The 18,119-nt window shown below is 40.7% G+C and overlaps 1 protein-coding gene and 1 long non-coding RNA gene across 2 annotated transcripts in view; one reads left to right on the top strand and one right to left on the bottom strand.

Annotated features, from left to right (window-relative positions):
• The window catches only part of LOC141145595 (uncharacterized), a 78,492-nt gene that overhangs the window by 19,276 nt on the left and 41,097 nt on the right, over positions 1-18,119 (bottom strand). The gene's annotated exons all lie outside the window — the stretch shown is intronic.
• On the top strand, positions 721-4,356 carry LOC141145592 (E3 ubiquitin-protein ligase TRIM39-like). Its single transcript, XM_073632418.1, has one exon. It carries the CDS (start codon positions 838-840, stop codon positions 2,434-2,436), a length of 1,599 nt encoding a protein of 532 aa, XP_073488519.1. The 5' UTR covers positions 721-837; the 3' UTR covers positions 2,437-4,356.

Genomic DNA, 18,119 nt, shown 5'->3' with positions numbered 1-18,119 from the left:
CTCTTTGCCGACAGGTCACAGTTTTCTGATGTCATTGCATCAATATGTATTCCCTCCCCCAAACAAAATAAGCATTTATCCCATGCTTGAGGGGACCCCACTGCATGGCTAGATTTAAAACAGCCGGAGTTGGGTAAAAGTAAAGTTGTCCATTGACTCTGAAAAATATTTCTTTTACACAAAACGTAACCAGTTAATAGAACTGCATTTACTTTCTCAGTGTTCTGTTTTGTGTGAAGTTCTCTTTTCAAAAGATGCAAACAAGCCCCATACACACAAATTTTTGTCTGATGTGACCACAACGTCCGATTTTCTTTTTCATTACTACGGTTTTCTGACAAATAAAAATCTGAAGAACAAGACTAGGCATGCTCAGAAATTAAAGAACACATACAAAACAATTCAAAACATTACGTCACTTCTGACGTTGAATTCTGTTGTCCGAAAATTTTCTGATGTTGAGTAACCTCTTCACTTTCGATGTGAGACTAGCATCCAACAAAAATCTGACGAAAATTTGTCCAATAATCTGATCGTGTGTACAAGGCTTTAAGGTTGGGCCTCTTTTATATGGTTTTGGTAAATCTGAAGACAAAAATCTGCAGAAAATCTAATAGTGTGTATGGGGTCTAACAGTCACTACATCGTGTGACCAGAACACTCCCGTGTATGAAAATACCACTTCAACTTATAGACATCACTTTATACACATACTTCCTGCAGATATAAGTTGCAAAACAAGATCAGCCCCTCCCTGTGTTGAGAAATGTGAGACGTGTTCTCTGGTTTCTGAGTGTCGGAGACTTTCACTTTCATTTCTCTCTTCTGCTGTCAGAAATGGCGTCTGCTGAAGTGAGACAAGAGCTGAACTGTTCCATCTGTCTGGAAATGTATAAATATCCTGTAATGCTGAGCTGTGGACACAACTTCTGCCGGGTCTGTATTGATCGTGTGTTGGATACACAGAAGGGGTCTGGAGGTTATTCCTGTCCTCAGTGCAGAAAAAGGTCTAGGAGACGTCCTACACTGCAGAGGAACATAACATTGTGTAATATAGTGGAGACTTTACGATCTACTCATCCAGATCAGAAGAAGACTGGAATCTTCTGTACTTACTGTATTTACTATCTTGTACCTGCTGTTAAATCCTGTCTGATGTGTGAAGCTTCTCTGTGTAATAATCACCTGAGAGTCCACAGCCAGTCACCAGAACATGTCCTAACTGATCCCACCACTTCCATGGAGAAGAGAAAATGCTCCATCCATAGAGAACTTCTTAAATATTACTGCACTGAGGACTCTGCCTGTATCTGTGTGTCCTGCAGTTTGGCTGGAGAACACCGGGGACACAAGGTGGAGACTCTGGATGAGGCCTCTGAGAAGAAGAAACAGAAACTGAGAAATGTTCTGCAGAAACTGATTGCTAAAAGAAAGGAGATTGAGCAAAGAGTCCAGAGTCTGCAGGAACTTAAGGGAAAAGTACAAGAAAAATCAGCTGGTCTAACGGAGAGAGTCACTGCCCTGTTCATAGAGCTCAGGAGACATCTGGAGGACCTGGAGAAGACAGTCCTGAGGAACATCTCCAACCAGGTAGAGCGGATTTCACAGTCATTGTCTAATTTGATTGATCAGCTGGAAATAAAGAAGGAGGATCTGTCCAGGAAGATGGAGGACATGGAGCTGTGTAACATGACTGACCCACTGACTGTCCTACAGGAATCAGACACAGGGGACTTGTGTGATACTGAGGAGGGAGATGATGAGGACAGAGAGAGACATGATAGACTCCTCCATGAAGGAGAGGATCTGGATGTGTCTAGAATCTCACACACATTGCACACAGGGTTATCTGATATGATAAAAGGGGTAAATGTATTCTTCTATATACAGGAAGCTTCAGACATATTACTGGATGTGAACACAGCTCATAATAATCTACAGATATCAGATGACATGAAAACTGTATCCAGGTCAGATATAAAGCAGAATCGTCCACAAACACCGGAGAGATTTCAGTTATGGTTCCAGGTATTAAGCAGTCAGAGATTTTCCTCGGGGCGACATTACTGGGATGTGGATGTCAGTGAGGCAGAAGATTGCATGATAGGGATGTGTTATCCCAGTATAGAGAGGGGAGGAGGAGTGCAGACAGTGATTGGACATAATAACAAGTCCTGGGGTTTGCACAGGTATAGAGGTGGGTGTTATCTATTACATGACGATAAACCGATCATGATATATCCCGATCTCTCCAGTAACAGAGTCAGGATCGATGTGGATTATGAGGCCGGGCAGCTGTCCTTTTATGATCTGTGTGACCCGATCCGACACCTCCACACCTTCACCACCACCTTCACTGAGCCCCTCCATGCTGTGTTATATGTAGGAAACGGTCATATAAAGATCTCTGGGAGGGTCAGGAGATTTTTAATATGATCAAATTACAGGAAATCTGAGCTGAATCTGGTGAGAAATGTCAATCTGGTTCATAGGATGACACAGTTTGTACAGATAATGTATTTCTTCAATCGGTGGATCTGGAAGATCTCAGCACAGGAGAGTCTCCTCCATCACTTCCACATCCAATAAGACAAGAGGGGGGTTTTGGGGGGTTCATTATTTATACAATCTGATTGTACAATCTCCTTTAGATCTACCATCAGCTGTGTAGTATATGTGCCTGCCTGATTTTAAGTAAATCAAATGACTTTTCAACTTTAACTTGACATTACATTGTTTTGGTAAAGCTAAAGAAGATTTGGTAGTGTATGGTCAGCTTTAGATTTACCAAAAATATAAGGAAACACATACATTATCCATTCAAATTGTATCCAGGAAATTACTTACACTACATAGTTGATTGTACAATCTACTTTAGATCTACTATTGGATTTTATAGTGTATGGTCAACTTTAAGGGTTATGTTAGGTTAGGGATTAAGGTTAAATTTAAGGAGCCATTATATTTGAGGAACAAGGTGTTAAATACTAATATTTAAGTGTTTAACCACTTACGGACCGCCCGCTGCAGTTATACTTTGGCTGTTTGAAGAGGAATATCGTTGTTATGGCAGCAGCTACCTACCATAACCCCGGTATCCTCTTCTTCGGCGGGAGGTCCGCTTTCAGATATAAGTGATCTCTGCGGTGCATTCACCGCAAGATCACTTTTATCGGCGGCGGGAGAGGGCCCCCCCCCCAGATTTTTAAGGGTAAAAGTTTGTCGCCATTCCACGAGCGGGTGCAACTTTGAAGAGTGACATGTTGGGTATCAATTTACTCGGTGTAACATCATCTTTCACAATATTAAAAAAATCGGGGGTAGCTTTACTGTTGTCTTATTTTTCAATTCAAAAAAGTGTATTTTTTCTAAAAAAAAAAAAGTGCGTTTGTAAGACCGCTGCGCAAATACGGTGGGACAAAAAGTATTGCAACAACCGTCATTGTATTCTCTAGGGTGTTAGAAATAAAATATATAATGTTTTGGGGTTCTAAGTAAATTTCTAGCAAAAAAAAAATTACTTTAACTTGTAAACAACAAGTTTGAAAAATAGGCCCGGTCCTTAAGTGGTTAAAGTATAACTAAACAGTTTTTTAAATTTTGGAACACATGGGAAGGCATTAGAGCCCCTGTCAGGTTTCTATTGTGGTCTGTGCCCCCGTTAGGGAGACTCACCTTCTCGATTTGTCCTGTTTATTGATATCGCAGAAAAAAGAGAGAAAAAGAATATTACAAATATTGGGTTGTCCCCAGAACAGGAATAGAGGGGAAAATTTTCCATTGTGGACACTAGTTCTGGCGATAACCCGGGATTTCCTCTCACTTCCTGTGTGGCTATAGGACGGAAATGAAGGAAAATCTCCCCAATAGGACACAGAAGGCAAAAAACTGACAGAGGTTATAAACTTCGCTTACTCTATTCAAAATGAGAAAACGTTTTGCCTTTTTAGTTCTAATTTATTATTTTGAAGTGTTAATTTTCATGCTTTGGTTTAAATTGTATATAAAGCCCTTTCTTAGTGTTGAAGAGAAGGGAGTAGAGAAAGTTCCCAGAGACACAAAAAGTGAGAGGAAATCTCTCCAAGGTCAGAGGAATTCCCCTCTTAGATCGGTGTCACCAGAACACATGTCCCCATGGGAAGATTGTAGACATGCACTGCCGAAAAATGAATTTGTTTTCGTCTTCGTTTTAATTGTTTTTCTTTTTTTTTTTTTCGGGTCAATTCGTAAATTCTAAAATAAAAACGAAAATCCAAAAATTCAAAATCATAACTAACTAATAATAAAGAACTATTAAATTATAGGTATTGGACTGTCCTTTCAAGTTTGGCTGTTAGTGAACGTAACGAATATGAATTTATCTGAACTTATGAATTATCCGAAATAAGGAATGCCTTATCTAAATAAATGGAACGGAACAAATTAATAATAAGTAATAATATTTTTTTTTATTATTATTGTCATTTATTATTAATTCGTTAAGTTCCATTTGTTTAGATGCGGCGTTCCTTATTTCGGATAATTTGTAACTTTGGATAAATTCATATTCATTACGTTCACTAACAGCCAAACTTGAAAGGATATTCCAATACCTATGATTTAATTTAATAGTTATTATTTCAGATTTTAGAATTTTCGGATTTTCGTGTATTTGAATTTCAGAATATTTTAATTTTAGAATATTTGAGTTTACGAATATTCGCAGAAATTAGTTAATTTGGGTTTTCGTTAATTGGGACGCTAAAAAAAGGAATTTGGAATGAAACAAGATGCGCATGTCTAGAAGATTTCCCCTCATCTCCTGTCTCAATGGCAGCCATAAAAGGTCAGCCTTCCAGTTACATTCTGTGTCGAGCCAATGGTCACCAGGAGAAATACAGAGGGAACACAGACAGCAATAAAAGCCAGGCAGAGGTTCTAACTCTTCACCCCTCTATCCAAAACTATAAACTGCTTTGAGTTTAGATTTAGAGATCAGAGACGTGGGGGTAGACTTAGGCCGGGTTCACATTGGCGCGCTGCGTTTTGGCGGCAGAGCAGGTGTGTGCGCGGTTTATGTGCATTTTACATGAGTTTTTAGTTGCAGTTCCATTGATTTCTATTAGGATCGCTTTTGCTGCATTTTCTGAAAAGTATCGCATGCCAATTCTTTGGTGCGCTTTCAGAAAACACAGCAAAACATGTGATCTAATAGATGTCAATGGTGCTGTGGCTAAAAACGTGTGTAAAACACATGCAAACCATGACTTTGTAATACGATCGGGGATAATATTTGTTATTGATGTTTCTAATTTCATTGTATTGATTTAAGATTGTTTTATGGTATAAAGAAAAAACTGATTCAGTTGGATTTTTGAACTTTTTTATATACTTTTTTTCTTTTTGGTGTATTATATATCCCATATCATATAAAGAATTTCAGCAAATCTTGTTGATGGTTCATATATATCTGTATAAATTCACCAATAAAAATATCAGAAGAGAAATTGTTGTCATGTGAGTTGATGGTTGTATGGGGGTGGGGCTAAGGGCGGTAAAAAAAGGTACATTTTCTCTGTGGTAACTTGGACAAAGGATATGCTGGATAATGTTGATGTTCTCTTTATTATTATGTCTGCTTTCCCTTTTTGTGTTTTTTTTTTTTTCTCTTTTTTTTTTTTTTTTGTGTATTTTGTTGTTATTCAAGATAGGGAACAGTGTGGGGGGGAGGAGGAATACAAACCGCAAAATGTTAAAGTGCCAAATCATTTTTAGGAGCTTTTATTATTTTTAATGTGTTTTAACCTACAATAAAATTTACCAAAAGGATAAGGGGAAAATACAAAAAAAGTGTACTGTCTCTTTAAATTTTAACCACTTCAATACCGGGCACTTTCACCCCCTTCCTGCCCAGGCCAATTTTCAGCTTTCAGTGCTGTCACACTTTGAATGACAATTGCGCAAACATGCAACACTGTACAGAAATTAAAGTTTTATCATTCCCCCCCAACAAATAGAGATTTCTTTTGGTGGTATTTAATCACCTCCTGGGTTTTTTAGAAATTATAAAGACCTAAATTAAAAAAAAAAAAAAAAAAGTTTTTCTTTGATTCTGTTATAAAATTTTGTTTTCTCCTTCACTGGATGCAGTGGCGGAACCACCGCCATAGCAACCCACGCGTGCGCTATGGGGCCCCCAGCCGTGTAGGGCCCCGGCAGAGGTGGCTCTCTAATTCGGCAATTAGGCTAATTGAAGAGCCGCCTCTGCTGAAAAATGTCGCCACAGGCGCGGCGTTAAGCTCCGGCCAGCAGCGGGTTGCCTGTGAGCTCCAAGCAGTGGAGAGAGGGGTCGGAGCGTGGCTGTCTTGGGGAGGAGGCGGGGCCAGCGCTGTGTTCTCTTAAGGAGGAGAAGGGGAGGAGATTCCAGCAGCCTGAGCAGTGAGCACAATTCCCTCTGCTCGGGAGACACAGATCACGCCCCCCCTCCCCAGCCGTCACCCCCCCCTACCACTGGAGTGCTCAGCGGAGCAGGGGTTTCCACACACCCCGGAGGAGGCATCTGGCTGACGAGGAGAGGAAGGCACCGCGGAGGAGGCCTCACGAGGGCTGGATGGAGCCTATCCTACCAAAGGGAAGGTAGGAGAGAAGAGGTAGTATAGAAACACGAAAAAAGTACTCTTGCGCACTGGTGTGTTAGCTAAAGAAATTCAAGAGGGGCTATGGGCTTCGGCTTTGCTGCTCTCGAAGGATGGGATTATCCTAATAGTGAAAAACAAAGAAAGAAACAAGAGAGCGCACCAGCCTAGCGCATTATCCTTGGCAAATTTTAATAAATTAAAAACAAGGTAAAAGGCTACTCACAAAAGTCGCAGGTAAATTAGCATATCAAACGCACAAAGGCAATAGTTCCAGTGGTAGGCAGCTGTCCAGGTCCCAGGAGGGAGGCACACGGACCGCCGCTGGCTTACGCGTTTCGAAGGTTTGACCTTCTTCCTCAGAGCCTTAGTGGTGGCAGTCTCCTGCCGACTTTTTATATACACATGTTAGGCTGAAATAGACTGATCTGGTTGGTATCAGGACTCCTCCCTTAATTGGTGGGCGGTCCTCTGAGAGGAGGGGAGGGGGGGGGAGGGGGGGGGTTATTGTGGATCTTGACAAAATAAAATGAACATTATTGGAGGGCCATAACATATTGATCTATTGATTTGATGATTAATTGGTGTGCTTTCATAGCCATTATTGTTATCACTAGTAAAATTACAGTGTAAAAATGTAGTAAATACACAATCCGCTGTTCTACCCTCACATTATTACATCTCATAAATACAGAGTAGTGTGAGTGATCAGAGGGTTATGAGTATGAGAAAGGGGGAGGGGGGGGTATTGTACCTTAACTACTGTTGATCTAATGCCATCTCCTCTGCTCAGATGCATTTTTCTTCAGGGGCTGTGTCCGTATGGGCTGCCTCTGCTGTCACGTTCGCTCCTGTGCTCCATGAAACTAGGTGGAACGCACGCCGCCGGTTTACTTCCGGGTTGCGTTCCACAGGGCGGAAGTGCGGTCGTGATGTCACATCCTGTGCGCCGTTCGGCGCCTAGGATGTGACTCAATATAGTAAACAGTGGCCTCCATCTTGCTGTAGACACAGATAGAGGTCAAAGTCAGACTGATAGCATCTGACTTTAACCAAAAAGAGTGGAAATGTTAAAAATGTATAACTAGATGGATGACAACAATGAATAGTAACAATAAAGAGTGCTGAGCAATAGTATGCAAAAAAAAAAAAACAGAGAAAATTAAAGGGGGACCGAGGGAGGGGAGTGGTGGAATCTGGTCTAAAACAAAAGTTGGAAATAGCAGTGCTCAAGACATGTGTATTTGGAAGCCAGCAGGAGACCCACTTACATAGTATTTAAAATACATGGTAATAAAAATACATACATATAATACACCTTCTATAAAACGTTATAAATATATGTATACACATATATATAGAAAGTAAAAGCCTTATACACGTCCATCGCATATCTATATATGTGCATACGGTGATTAATAAAAAAGGCAAATCTTTTTTTATATATATTATAAAAATTACAAAAAAAAGGGAGTTTTTTTGTAAAAATTAAAATCCGTGTATAAGTACAACGGACTGTGTACCTTGCCTATCTATTCTAAAAAGAGAGAGAGGAGGGGGGAGGGGGGAGGGGAGGGGGAGGGGAGATTTTGTTGCTGACACCACATATAGACATTCCTATAGTGGTTTGTATATTATAGCGAATAACTCAGAGGTTATATTAGTAGAAATCGGTGAATGAGATGTGATGTGGGAGGGGGGGGGGGGGGGGGAGGGACAATCAACAACACTTAATACCAATAATATTAGACTATTTTATGTACTTCTGGATCCTCATTTAGGCCTCCTGGAGTGAGACTGCCGAGGGTAAAGATCCAGAAGGCTTCTCTTTTGCAAAGCCTCTGGTACCTTCTTCCTGTATCCAGCTCCCTTCCAATCGACTCTATCCCAAAAACTTTCATGCCTACCGGGTCCCCCTGATGGACTTCTACAAAATGTCTAGGGACTGGGTATTTGTCTCTTAGGTTTATTATGCCACATTTGTGTTCACCAATTCTCACTCGCATTGGGCGTTGTGTGCGGCCTACGTATAGTCGCCCACAGGGACATATTATACCGTATACCACATATTCTGTTCCGCAGTTGATAAATTGCTTAATTGGGTGGATTTTTCCGTCTCTCCCAACCACCGTTTTTTTCCTGTGCCACATGTACTTGCAAGTGCCACAGTTCCTAACACCACATCTATAGCAACCTTTTTGATCGAAAATTGTTGCCCAGCTATTGGTTGGTTTGCTAGTACATATTTTTACCCTACTTGGGGCTATCAGGCTCCTAAGATCTTGAGGTTTCCGAAAAACTATATTGGGGTGATCGGGAAGTGTCTTACCCAAAACAGGGTCGTGCTTCAGAATATTCCAATTCTTTTTGATAATATTCTGAATTTCGAACGCTTTGCTTGTATATTGGGTAGAGAAGCAGGCCTGATGAATAGCTGGGGTGGTCTGGTGTCGGGGTTCTGTGTTGTTCAAATCTTTACTAGATTGTTCGTCATAGAGAGCCAGATATTTAGAAAAGGCTGATTTTATGTGATTGGCTTCATAACCCTTCTCACTGAATTTCTGCATAAGAAGTTTGCTCTGTTCTAAATAATCCTCTTTCTTGGTACACGTTCTTCTAAGGCGGCAAAATTGGCCGAAGGGGACATTCTGTATCCACCTGGGGTGGTGGTTGCTTTTAGCATGCAAGTATGAATTGCCCCCACTGGGTTTGAAATGAGTTTTAGAAAAGATGTTACCATCTTGGTCACTCTGTAGTTCTAGATCCAGGAAGACTAGACATTTCTCATCTAGGACATGAGTGAATTCTATTCCAAACGGGTTATTTCTACAATGTTCCAGAAAGCTCTGGAGACTTTGGTCTGACCCATCCCAGATGATCAAGATGTCATCAATATATCTTGCATAAAGAACCAGGTTTGCCCCAAAGGGATTGTTCTTCCATATGAATTGTTCTTCCCAAAATCCCATGAAAATATTTGCATAACTAGGGGCAAACCTGGCTCCCATAGCTGTACCTTTTATTTGCAAATAATGGTCGCCTAAGAAGGAAAAATAGTTGTGCGTGAGGGAGAATTCCACACAATCCAATAGGAACTTAGCCTGCCGAGGATTCATCCTGTCATCCTTTAATAGGAAATGGTTAATGGCTCTTAGGCCAAATGTATGGTTTATTGATGTATATAATGAAGCTACATCCAAAGAGAGCCATCTGTAGCCAGGTAGCCATTTGTAGTTTGACAGTATCTCCAGCACGTGGCCAGAATCTTTAACAAAGGATGGCAACTCGAACACTATATCCTGCAGGAAGTGGTCAATATAGCACCCCAAGTTACTAGAGAGGCTGTCAATCCCAGATATTATAGGTCTACCGGGAGGATTAAGGAGGCTTTTGTGTACCTTCGGTATATGATAGAAGTGCGGGGTGGCAGCATGTCTATTATACAAAAACAGGTACTCATTTTTGGTGAGGACCTCTTTGGATAGAGCATCATCTAAAAGTATTTTAAGCTCCTTAGTGTACTCCAGAGTGGGATCTCTTTTTAATGCAGCATATGTTTGGGTGTCACCCAGGAGTCTTCTTGCCTCAGCTAGATATTCATCTCTATTTTGAATGACTAGACTCCCACCTTTATCAGCCTTTCGGATAATTATATCCTTGTTCTGTTTGAGGGCATCTATAGGTACAGCATTTTTGTCTATATTCATATTGGTCTTCATAGGTTTATCGAACTTTATTTTAAACGTGTTAAAAACCGTATCATAAAAAGTGGAGATAAATCTCCCTTTGGCCCAATGGGGAAAGAAAGAGGATTTTGGTCTAAAAGAGGTATGGACCATAGCACTTTCACATGGGGGGGCAAATTTGGGTTCGGAAGTTGTTTGACCCTCGAAGTATGCTTCTTGATAGAGCTCTTCGAGAATATTAAGTATGGAATCATCTTCCATGCTAATATCAGATGGTAATGGCTCTTCCGACTCTACTCTCACATAGTCTGTGCTATTCACATTCTTAGCTTCTTTTAATGTGTAGTATCTCTGTATAGTGAGCTTACGAATGTATTTATTTAGATCTATAAAAAGTTCAAACAAATTTGGTACACTAGGTGGGGCGAAATTCAGGCCCTTCCTAAGGAGGTCTAGCTCGGTTTCAGAAAAGACAGAGCTAGAGAGATTATAGATCTTAATAGTAGAGTGAGCGGTATCTAAAGTCTGCCTCTTTTTGTATCTCTCTCCTCCCCTTCTTCCTCTTCGTGTTGTTCTTCTCTTTTCCTTATTTTTTTCCCCGTGGACAGTATATGTGATAGAGGATCCGGTAAAAGGTTTGTTGCAGACCCCCCCAGGGTTGCAACTGCTTGTTCTAAAAAAACCAAAGGGGGTGTGATGTCTGAAATGCTTGTACTATTGGCTTCTAGATCGCCAAGAGTGGAAAAAGGATTATACGTGGGAATGCCATTTAACAGTTGACTGTCAATGTCAGAGACAACATCAACATTCTCAGGTAAACCGCCTAAGGTGCAGTTAGCGAGTAGAGGTGCTATATCCCTCCCATTGGCTGATGGTATGATGGATGTTCCTCTTTCTAATTGTGAGTTTTCACTAACATTAGTGATGGTTATATTTAAGGGGTCTCTTGTCATTGAAGGATTCACTGTTAGTGATTCTCCAGGTGGATTGGCCTTAGTACCCATAGTATTGGTCTTTGTATTATTGTTACGTACAAATGATCTATTCGTAGTAGTTGTAGCTACTCGATTAGGTATAGTAAGGTTGGAGTTTTGTTGGTTTTTGATAGTAGAGTGTTGTTGATGATGGGGTCTATTGTGTGAATGGCCTTCCCCTGAGGTAGTCCGATTCGCAGGGGGATCTTTTTTATGATCAGTTTTAGTGTTATTGTATGTTCTGTTCCTATTCGATTTTGTTTTGGTATTGTGGTTTCTTGGTGTTTCTTTTTGATGTTTTCCCTGAGACTGTGTACCATATGTGTTGTGTCCTGACAATTGCTCGTTTGTCATACCCTTTCTATTTTTACTTCTATTGTCGTTTTTATTTCTACTAACGCTTTCTCTATTGTTAGGTCTTTTCCAATTGAATTCTCGATCATTTAAATAGTCCAATCTATCTCGTTCAAACTTGCCCGATTTTTTACTTATGAGATTAGTCTCATACTCTGTTATCTGTTTATTTACTTTTTGGTCCCAACTTTCGAATGAACTGACGTCAGAGAAAGTGGATAATTCCTCTTGAAGAGAGTGTAGGTCTGCCCGAATCGCAGAGAGATTGCGTTCTCTTTGGATGATGATAAATTGTAACCATTTCTGGTTGTACTCGCGCAGACTTAGAATCCACTTTTCTCTGAGGTCTGGGTCCAAAAATGTACATATTTTGGTGATTCTTAAACCTCTGGGTATTCGTTTAAATTCTAAGTATTTCTGCAGAAGTAGTATATCCCACCACTGCAGCATCTCTCTTTCTAGTAGATCTTTAAGTCTGTGAAACAATGATATCATTATATCTTCCCTGGCTGGAGTCTGTTTCCCAGTGGCTTCCTCTGTGTTTTCTTCGTTCATAGTCGTTTCTAGTTCAAAAGTGTTTATACTGGTTGAAAAACCTTTTGCTAGAGAGGATCTTCTTAGTTGTCTTTCCTCTATTGATTTGACCTTCGCCATTTGTGAATTGTATGTAGCCTTGACCAATGGGGTCGTTAAAGCTTGCACACCTTGCTGCTAGAGCTCCCAGAAATTGTATAGAAACACGAAAAAAGTACTCTTGCGCACTGGTGTGTTAGCTAAAGAAATTCAAGAGGGGCTATGGGCTTCGGCTTTGCTGCTCTCGAAGGATGGGATTATCCTAATAGTGAAAAACAAAGAAAGAAACAAGAGAGCGCACCAGCCTAGCGCATTATCCTTGGCAAATTTTAATAAATTAAAAACAAGGTAAAAGGCTACTCACAAAAGTCGCAGGTAAATTAGCATATCAAACGCACAAAGGCAATAGTTCCAGTGGTAGGCAGCTGTCCAGGTCCCAGGAGGGAGGCACACGGACCGCCGCTGGCTTACGCGTTTCGAAGGTTTGACCTTCTTCCTCAGAGCCTTAGTGGTGGCAGTCTCCTGCCGACTTTTTATATACACATGTTAGGCTGAAATAGACTGATCTGGTTGGTATCAGGACTCCTCCCTTAATTGGTGGGCGGTCCTCTGAGAGGAGGGGAGGGGGGGGGAGGGGGGGGGTTATTGTGGATCTTGACAAAATAAAATGAACATTATTGGAGGGCCATAACATATTGATCTATTGATTTGATGATTAATTGGTGTGCTTTCATAGCCATTATTGTTATCACTAGTAAAATTACAGTGTAAAAATGTAGTAAATACACAATCCGCTGTTCTACCCTCACATTATTACATCTCATAAATACAGAGTAGTGTGAGTGATCAGAGGGTTATGAGTATGAGAAAGGGGGAGGGGGGGGTATTGTACCTTAACTACTGTTGATCTAATGCCATCTCCTCTGCTCAGATGCATTTTTCTTCAGGGGCTGTGTCCGTATGGGCTGCCTCTGCTGTCACGTTCGCTCCTGTGCTCCATGAAACTAGGTGGAACGCACGCCGCCGGTTTACTTCCGGGTTGCGTTCCACAGGGCGGAAGTGCGGTCGTGATGTCACATCCTGTGCGCCGTTCGGCGCCTAGGATGTGACTCAATATAGTAAACAGTGGCCTCCATCTTGCTGTAGACACAGATAGAGGTCAAAGTCAGACTGATAGCATCTGACTTTAACCAAAAAGAGTGGAAATGTTAAAAATGTATAACTAGATGGATGACAACAATGAATAGTAACAATAAAGAGTGCTGAGCAATAGTATGCAAAAAAAAAAAAACAGAGAAAATTAAAGGGGGACCGAGGGAGGGGAGTGGTGGAATCTGGTCTAAAACAAAAGTTGGAAATAGCAGTGCTCAAGACATGTGTATTTGGAAGCCAGCAGGAGACCCACTTACATAGTATTTAAAATACATGGTAATAAAAATACATACATATAATACACCTTCTATAAAACGTTATAAATATATGTATACACATATATATAGAAAGTAAAAGCCTTATACACGTCCATCGCATATCTATATATGTGCATACGGTGATTAATAAAAAAGGCAAATCTTTTTTTATATATATTATAAAAATTACAAAAAAAAGGGAGTTTTTTTGTAAAAATTAAAATCCGTGTATAAGTACAACGGACTGTGTACCTTGCCTATCTATTCTAAAAAGAGAGAGAGGAGGGGGGAGGGGGGAGGGGAGGGGGAGGGGAGATTTTGTTGCTGACACCACATATAGACATTCCTATAGTGGTTTGTATATTATAGCGAATAACTCAGAGGTTATATTAGTAGAAATCGGTGAATGAGATGTGATGTGGGAGGGGGGGGGGGGGGGGGAGGGACAATCAACAACACTTAATACCAATAATATTAGACTATTTTATGTACTTCTGGATCCTCATTTAGGCCTCCTGGAGTGAGACTGCCGAGGGTAAAGATCCAGAAGGCTTCTCTTTTGCAAAGCCTCTGGTACCTTCTTCCTGTATCCAGCTCCCTTCCAATCGACTCTATCCCAAAAACTTTCATGCCTACCGGGTCCCCCTGATGGACTTCTACAAAATGTCTAGGGACTGGGTATTTGTCTCTTAGGTTTATTATGCCACATTTGTGTTCACCAATTCTCACTCGCATTGGGCGTTGTGTGCGGCCTACGTATAGTCGCCCACAGGGACATATTATACCGTATACCACATATTCTGTTCCGCAGTTGATAAATTGCTTAATTGGGTGGATTTTTCCGTCTCTCCCAACCACCGTTTTTTTCCTGTGCCACATGTACTTGCAAGTGCCACAGTTCCTAACACCACATCTATAGCAACCTTTTTGATCGAAAATTGTTGCCCAGCTATTGGTTGGTTTGCTAGTACATATTTTTACCCTACTTGGGGCTATCAGGCTCCTAAGATCTTGAGGTTTCCGAAAAACTATATTGGGGTGATCGGGAAGTGTCTTACCCAAAACAGGGTCGTGCTTCAGAATATTCCAATTCTTTTTGATAATATTCTGAATTTCGAACGCTTTGCTTGTATATTGGGTAGAGAAGCAGGCCTGATGAATAGCTGGGGTGGTCTGGTGTCGGGGTTCTGTGTTGTTCAAATCTTTACTAGATTGTTCGTCATAGAGAGCCAGATATTTAGAAAAGGCTGATTTTATGTGATTGGCTTCATAACCCTTCTCACTGAATTTCTGCATAAGAAGTTTGCTCTGTTCTAAATAATCCTCTTTCTTGGTACACGTTCTTCTAAGGCGGCAAAATTGGCCGAAGGGGACATTCTGTATCCACCTGGGGTGGTGGTTGCTTTTAGCATGCAAGTATGAATTGCCCCCACTGGGTTTGAAATGAGTTTTAGAAAAGATGTTACCATCTTGGTCACTCTGTAGTTCTAGATCCAGGAAGACTAGACATTTCTCATCTAGGACATGAGTGAATTCTATTCCAAACGGGTTATTTCTACAATGTTCCAGAAAGCTCTGGAGACTTTGGTCTGACCCATCCCAGATGATCAAGATGTCATCAATATATCTTGCATAAAGAACCAGGTTTGCCCCAAAGGGATTGTTCTTCCATATGAATTGTTCTTCCCAAAATCCCATGAAAATATTTGCATAACTAGGGGCAAACCTGGCTCCCATAGCTGTACCTTTTATTTGCAAATAATGGTCGCCTAAGAAGGAAAAATAGTTGTGCGTGAGGGAGAATTCCACACAATCCAATAGGAACTTAGCCTGCCGAGGATTCATCCTGTCATCCTTTAATAGGAAATGGTTAATGGCTCTTAGGCCAAATGTATGGTTTATTGATGTATATAATGAAGCTACATCCAAAGAGAGCCATCTGTAGCCAGGTAGCCATTTGTAGTTTGACAGTATCTCCAGCACGTGGCCAGAATCTTTAACAAAGGATGGCAACTCGAACACTATATCCTGCAGGAAGTGGTCAATATAGCACCCCAAGTTACTAGAGAGGCTGTCAATCCCAGATATTATAGGTCTACCGGGAGGATTAAGGAGGCTTTTGTGTACCTTCGGTATATGATAGAAGTGCGGGGTGGCAGCATGTCTATTATACAAAAACAGGTACTCATTTTTGGTGAGGACCTCTTTGGATAGAGCATCATCTAAAAGTATTTTAAGCTCCTTAGTGTACTCCAGAGTGGGATCTCTTTTTAATGCAGCATATGTTTGGGTGTCACCCAGGAGTCTTCTTGCCTCAGCTAGATATTCATCTCTATTTTGAATGACTAGACTCCCACCTTTATCAGCCTTTCGGATAATTATATCCTTGTTCTGTTTGAGGGCATCTATAGGTACAGCATTTTTGTCTATATTCATATTGGTCTTCATAGGTTTATCGAACTTTATTTTAAACGTGTTAAAAACCGTATCATAAAAAGTGGAGATAAATCTCCCTTTGGCCCAATGGGGAAAGAAAGAGGATTTTGGTCTAAAAGAGGTATGGACCATAGCACTTTCACATGGGGGGGCAAATTTGGGTTCGGAAGTTGTTTGACCCTCGAAGTATGCTTCTTGATAGAGCTCTTCGAGAATATTAAGTATGGAATCATCTTCCATGCTAATATCAGATGGTAATGGCTCTTCCGACTCTACTCTCACATAGTCTGTGCTATTCACATTCTTAGCTTCTTTTAATGTGTAGTATCTCTGTATAGTGAGCTTACGAATGTATTTATTTAGATCTATAAAAAGTTCAAACAAATTTGGTACACTAGGTGGGGCGAAATTCAGGCCCTTCCTAAGGAGGTCTAGCTCGGTTTCAGAAAAGACAGAGCTAGAGAGATTATAGATCTTAATAGTAGAGTGAGCGGTATCTAAAGTCTGCCTCTTTTTGTATCTCTCTCCTCCCCTTCTTCCTCTTCGTGTTGTTCTTCTCTTTTCCTTATTTTTTTCCCCGTGGACAGTATATGTGATAGAGGATCCGGTAAAAGGTTTGTTGCAGACCCCCCCAGGGTTGCAACTGCTTGTTCTAAAAAAACCAAAGGGGGTGTGATGTCTGAAATGCTTGTACTATTGGCTTCTAGATCGCCAAGAGTGGAAAAAGGATTATACGTGGGAATGCCATTTAACAGTTGACTGTCAATGTCAGAGACAACATCAACATTCTCAGGTAAACCGCCTAAGGTGCAGTTAGCGAGTAGAGGTGCTATATCCCTCCCATTGGCTGATGGTATGATGGATGTTCCTCTTTCTAATTGTGAGTTTTCACTAACATTAGTGATGGTTATATTTAAGGGGTCTCTTGTCATTGAAGGATTCACTGTTAGTGATTCTCCAGGTGGATTGGCCTTAGTACCCATAGTATTGGTCTTTGTATTATTGTTACGTACAAATGATCTATTCGTAGTAGTTGTAGCTACTCGATTAGGTATAGTAAGGTTGGAGTTTTGTTGGTTTTTGATAGTAGAGTGTTGTTGATGATGGGGTCTATTGTGTGAATGGCCTTCCCCTGAGGTAGTCCGATTCGCAGGGGGATCTTTTTTATGATCAGTTTTAGTGTTATTGTATGTTCTGTTCCTATTCGATTTTGTTTTGGTATTGTGGTTTCTTGGTGTTTCTTTTTGATGTTTTCCCTGAGACTGTGTACCATATGTGTTGTGTCCTGACAATTGCTCGTTTGTCATACCCTTTCTATTTTTACTTCTATTGTCGTTTTTATTTCTACTAACGCTTTCTCTATTGTTAGGTCTTTTCCAATTGAATTCTCGATCATTTAAATAGTCCAATCTATCTCGTTCAAACTTGCCCGATTTTTTACTTATGAGATTAGTCTCATACTCTGTTATCTGTTTATTTACTTTTTGGTCCCAACTTTCGAATGAACTGACGTCAGAGAAAGTGGATAATTCCTCTTGAAGAGAGTGTAGGTCTGCCCGAATCGCAGAGAGATTGCGTTCTCTTTGGATGATGATAAATTGTAACCATTTCTGGTTGTACTCGCGCAGACTTAGAATCCACTTTTCTCTGAGGTCTGGGTCCAAAAATGTACATATTTTGGTGATTCTTAAACCTCTGGGTATTCGTTTAAATTCTAAGTATTTCTGCAGAAGTAGTATATCCCACCACTGCAGCATCTCTCTTTCTAGTAGATCTTTAAGTCTGTGAAACAATGATATCATTATATCTTCCCTGGCTGGAGTCTGTTTCCCAGTGGCTTCCTCTGTGTTTTCTTCGTTCATAGTCGTTTCTAGTTCAAAAGTGTTTATACTGGTTGAAAAACCTTTTGCTAGAGAGGATCTTCTTAGTTGTCTTTCCTCTATTGATTTGACCTTCGCCATTTGTGAATTGTATGTAGCCTTGACCAATGGGGTCGTTAAAGCTTGCACACCTTGCTGCTAGAGCTCCCAGAAATTGTATAGAAACACGAAAAAAGTACTCTTGCGCACTGGT

This window comes from Aquarana catesbeiana, linkage group LG05 (assembly GCF_042186555.1).
Source record: "Aquarana catesbeiana isolate 2022-GZ linkage group LG05, ASM4218655v1, whole genome shotgun sequence".
In the NCBI taxonomy this organism is placed as follows: Eukaryota; Metazoa; Chordata; class Amphibia; order Anura; family Ranidae; genus Aquarana; species Aquarana catesbeiana.
This window is presented reverse-complemented; position numbering and strand designations above follow the sequence as displayed.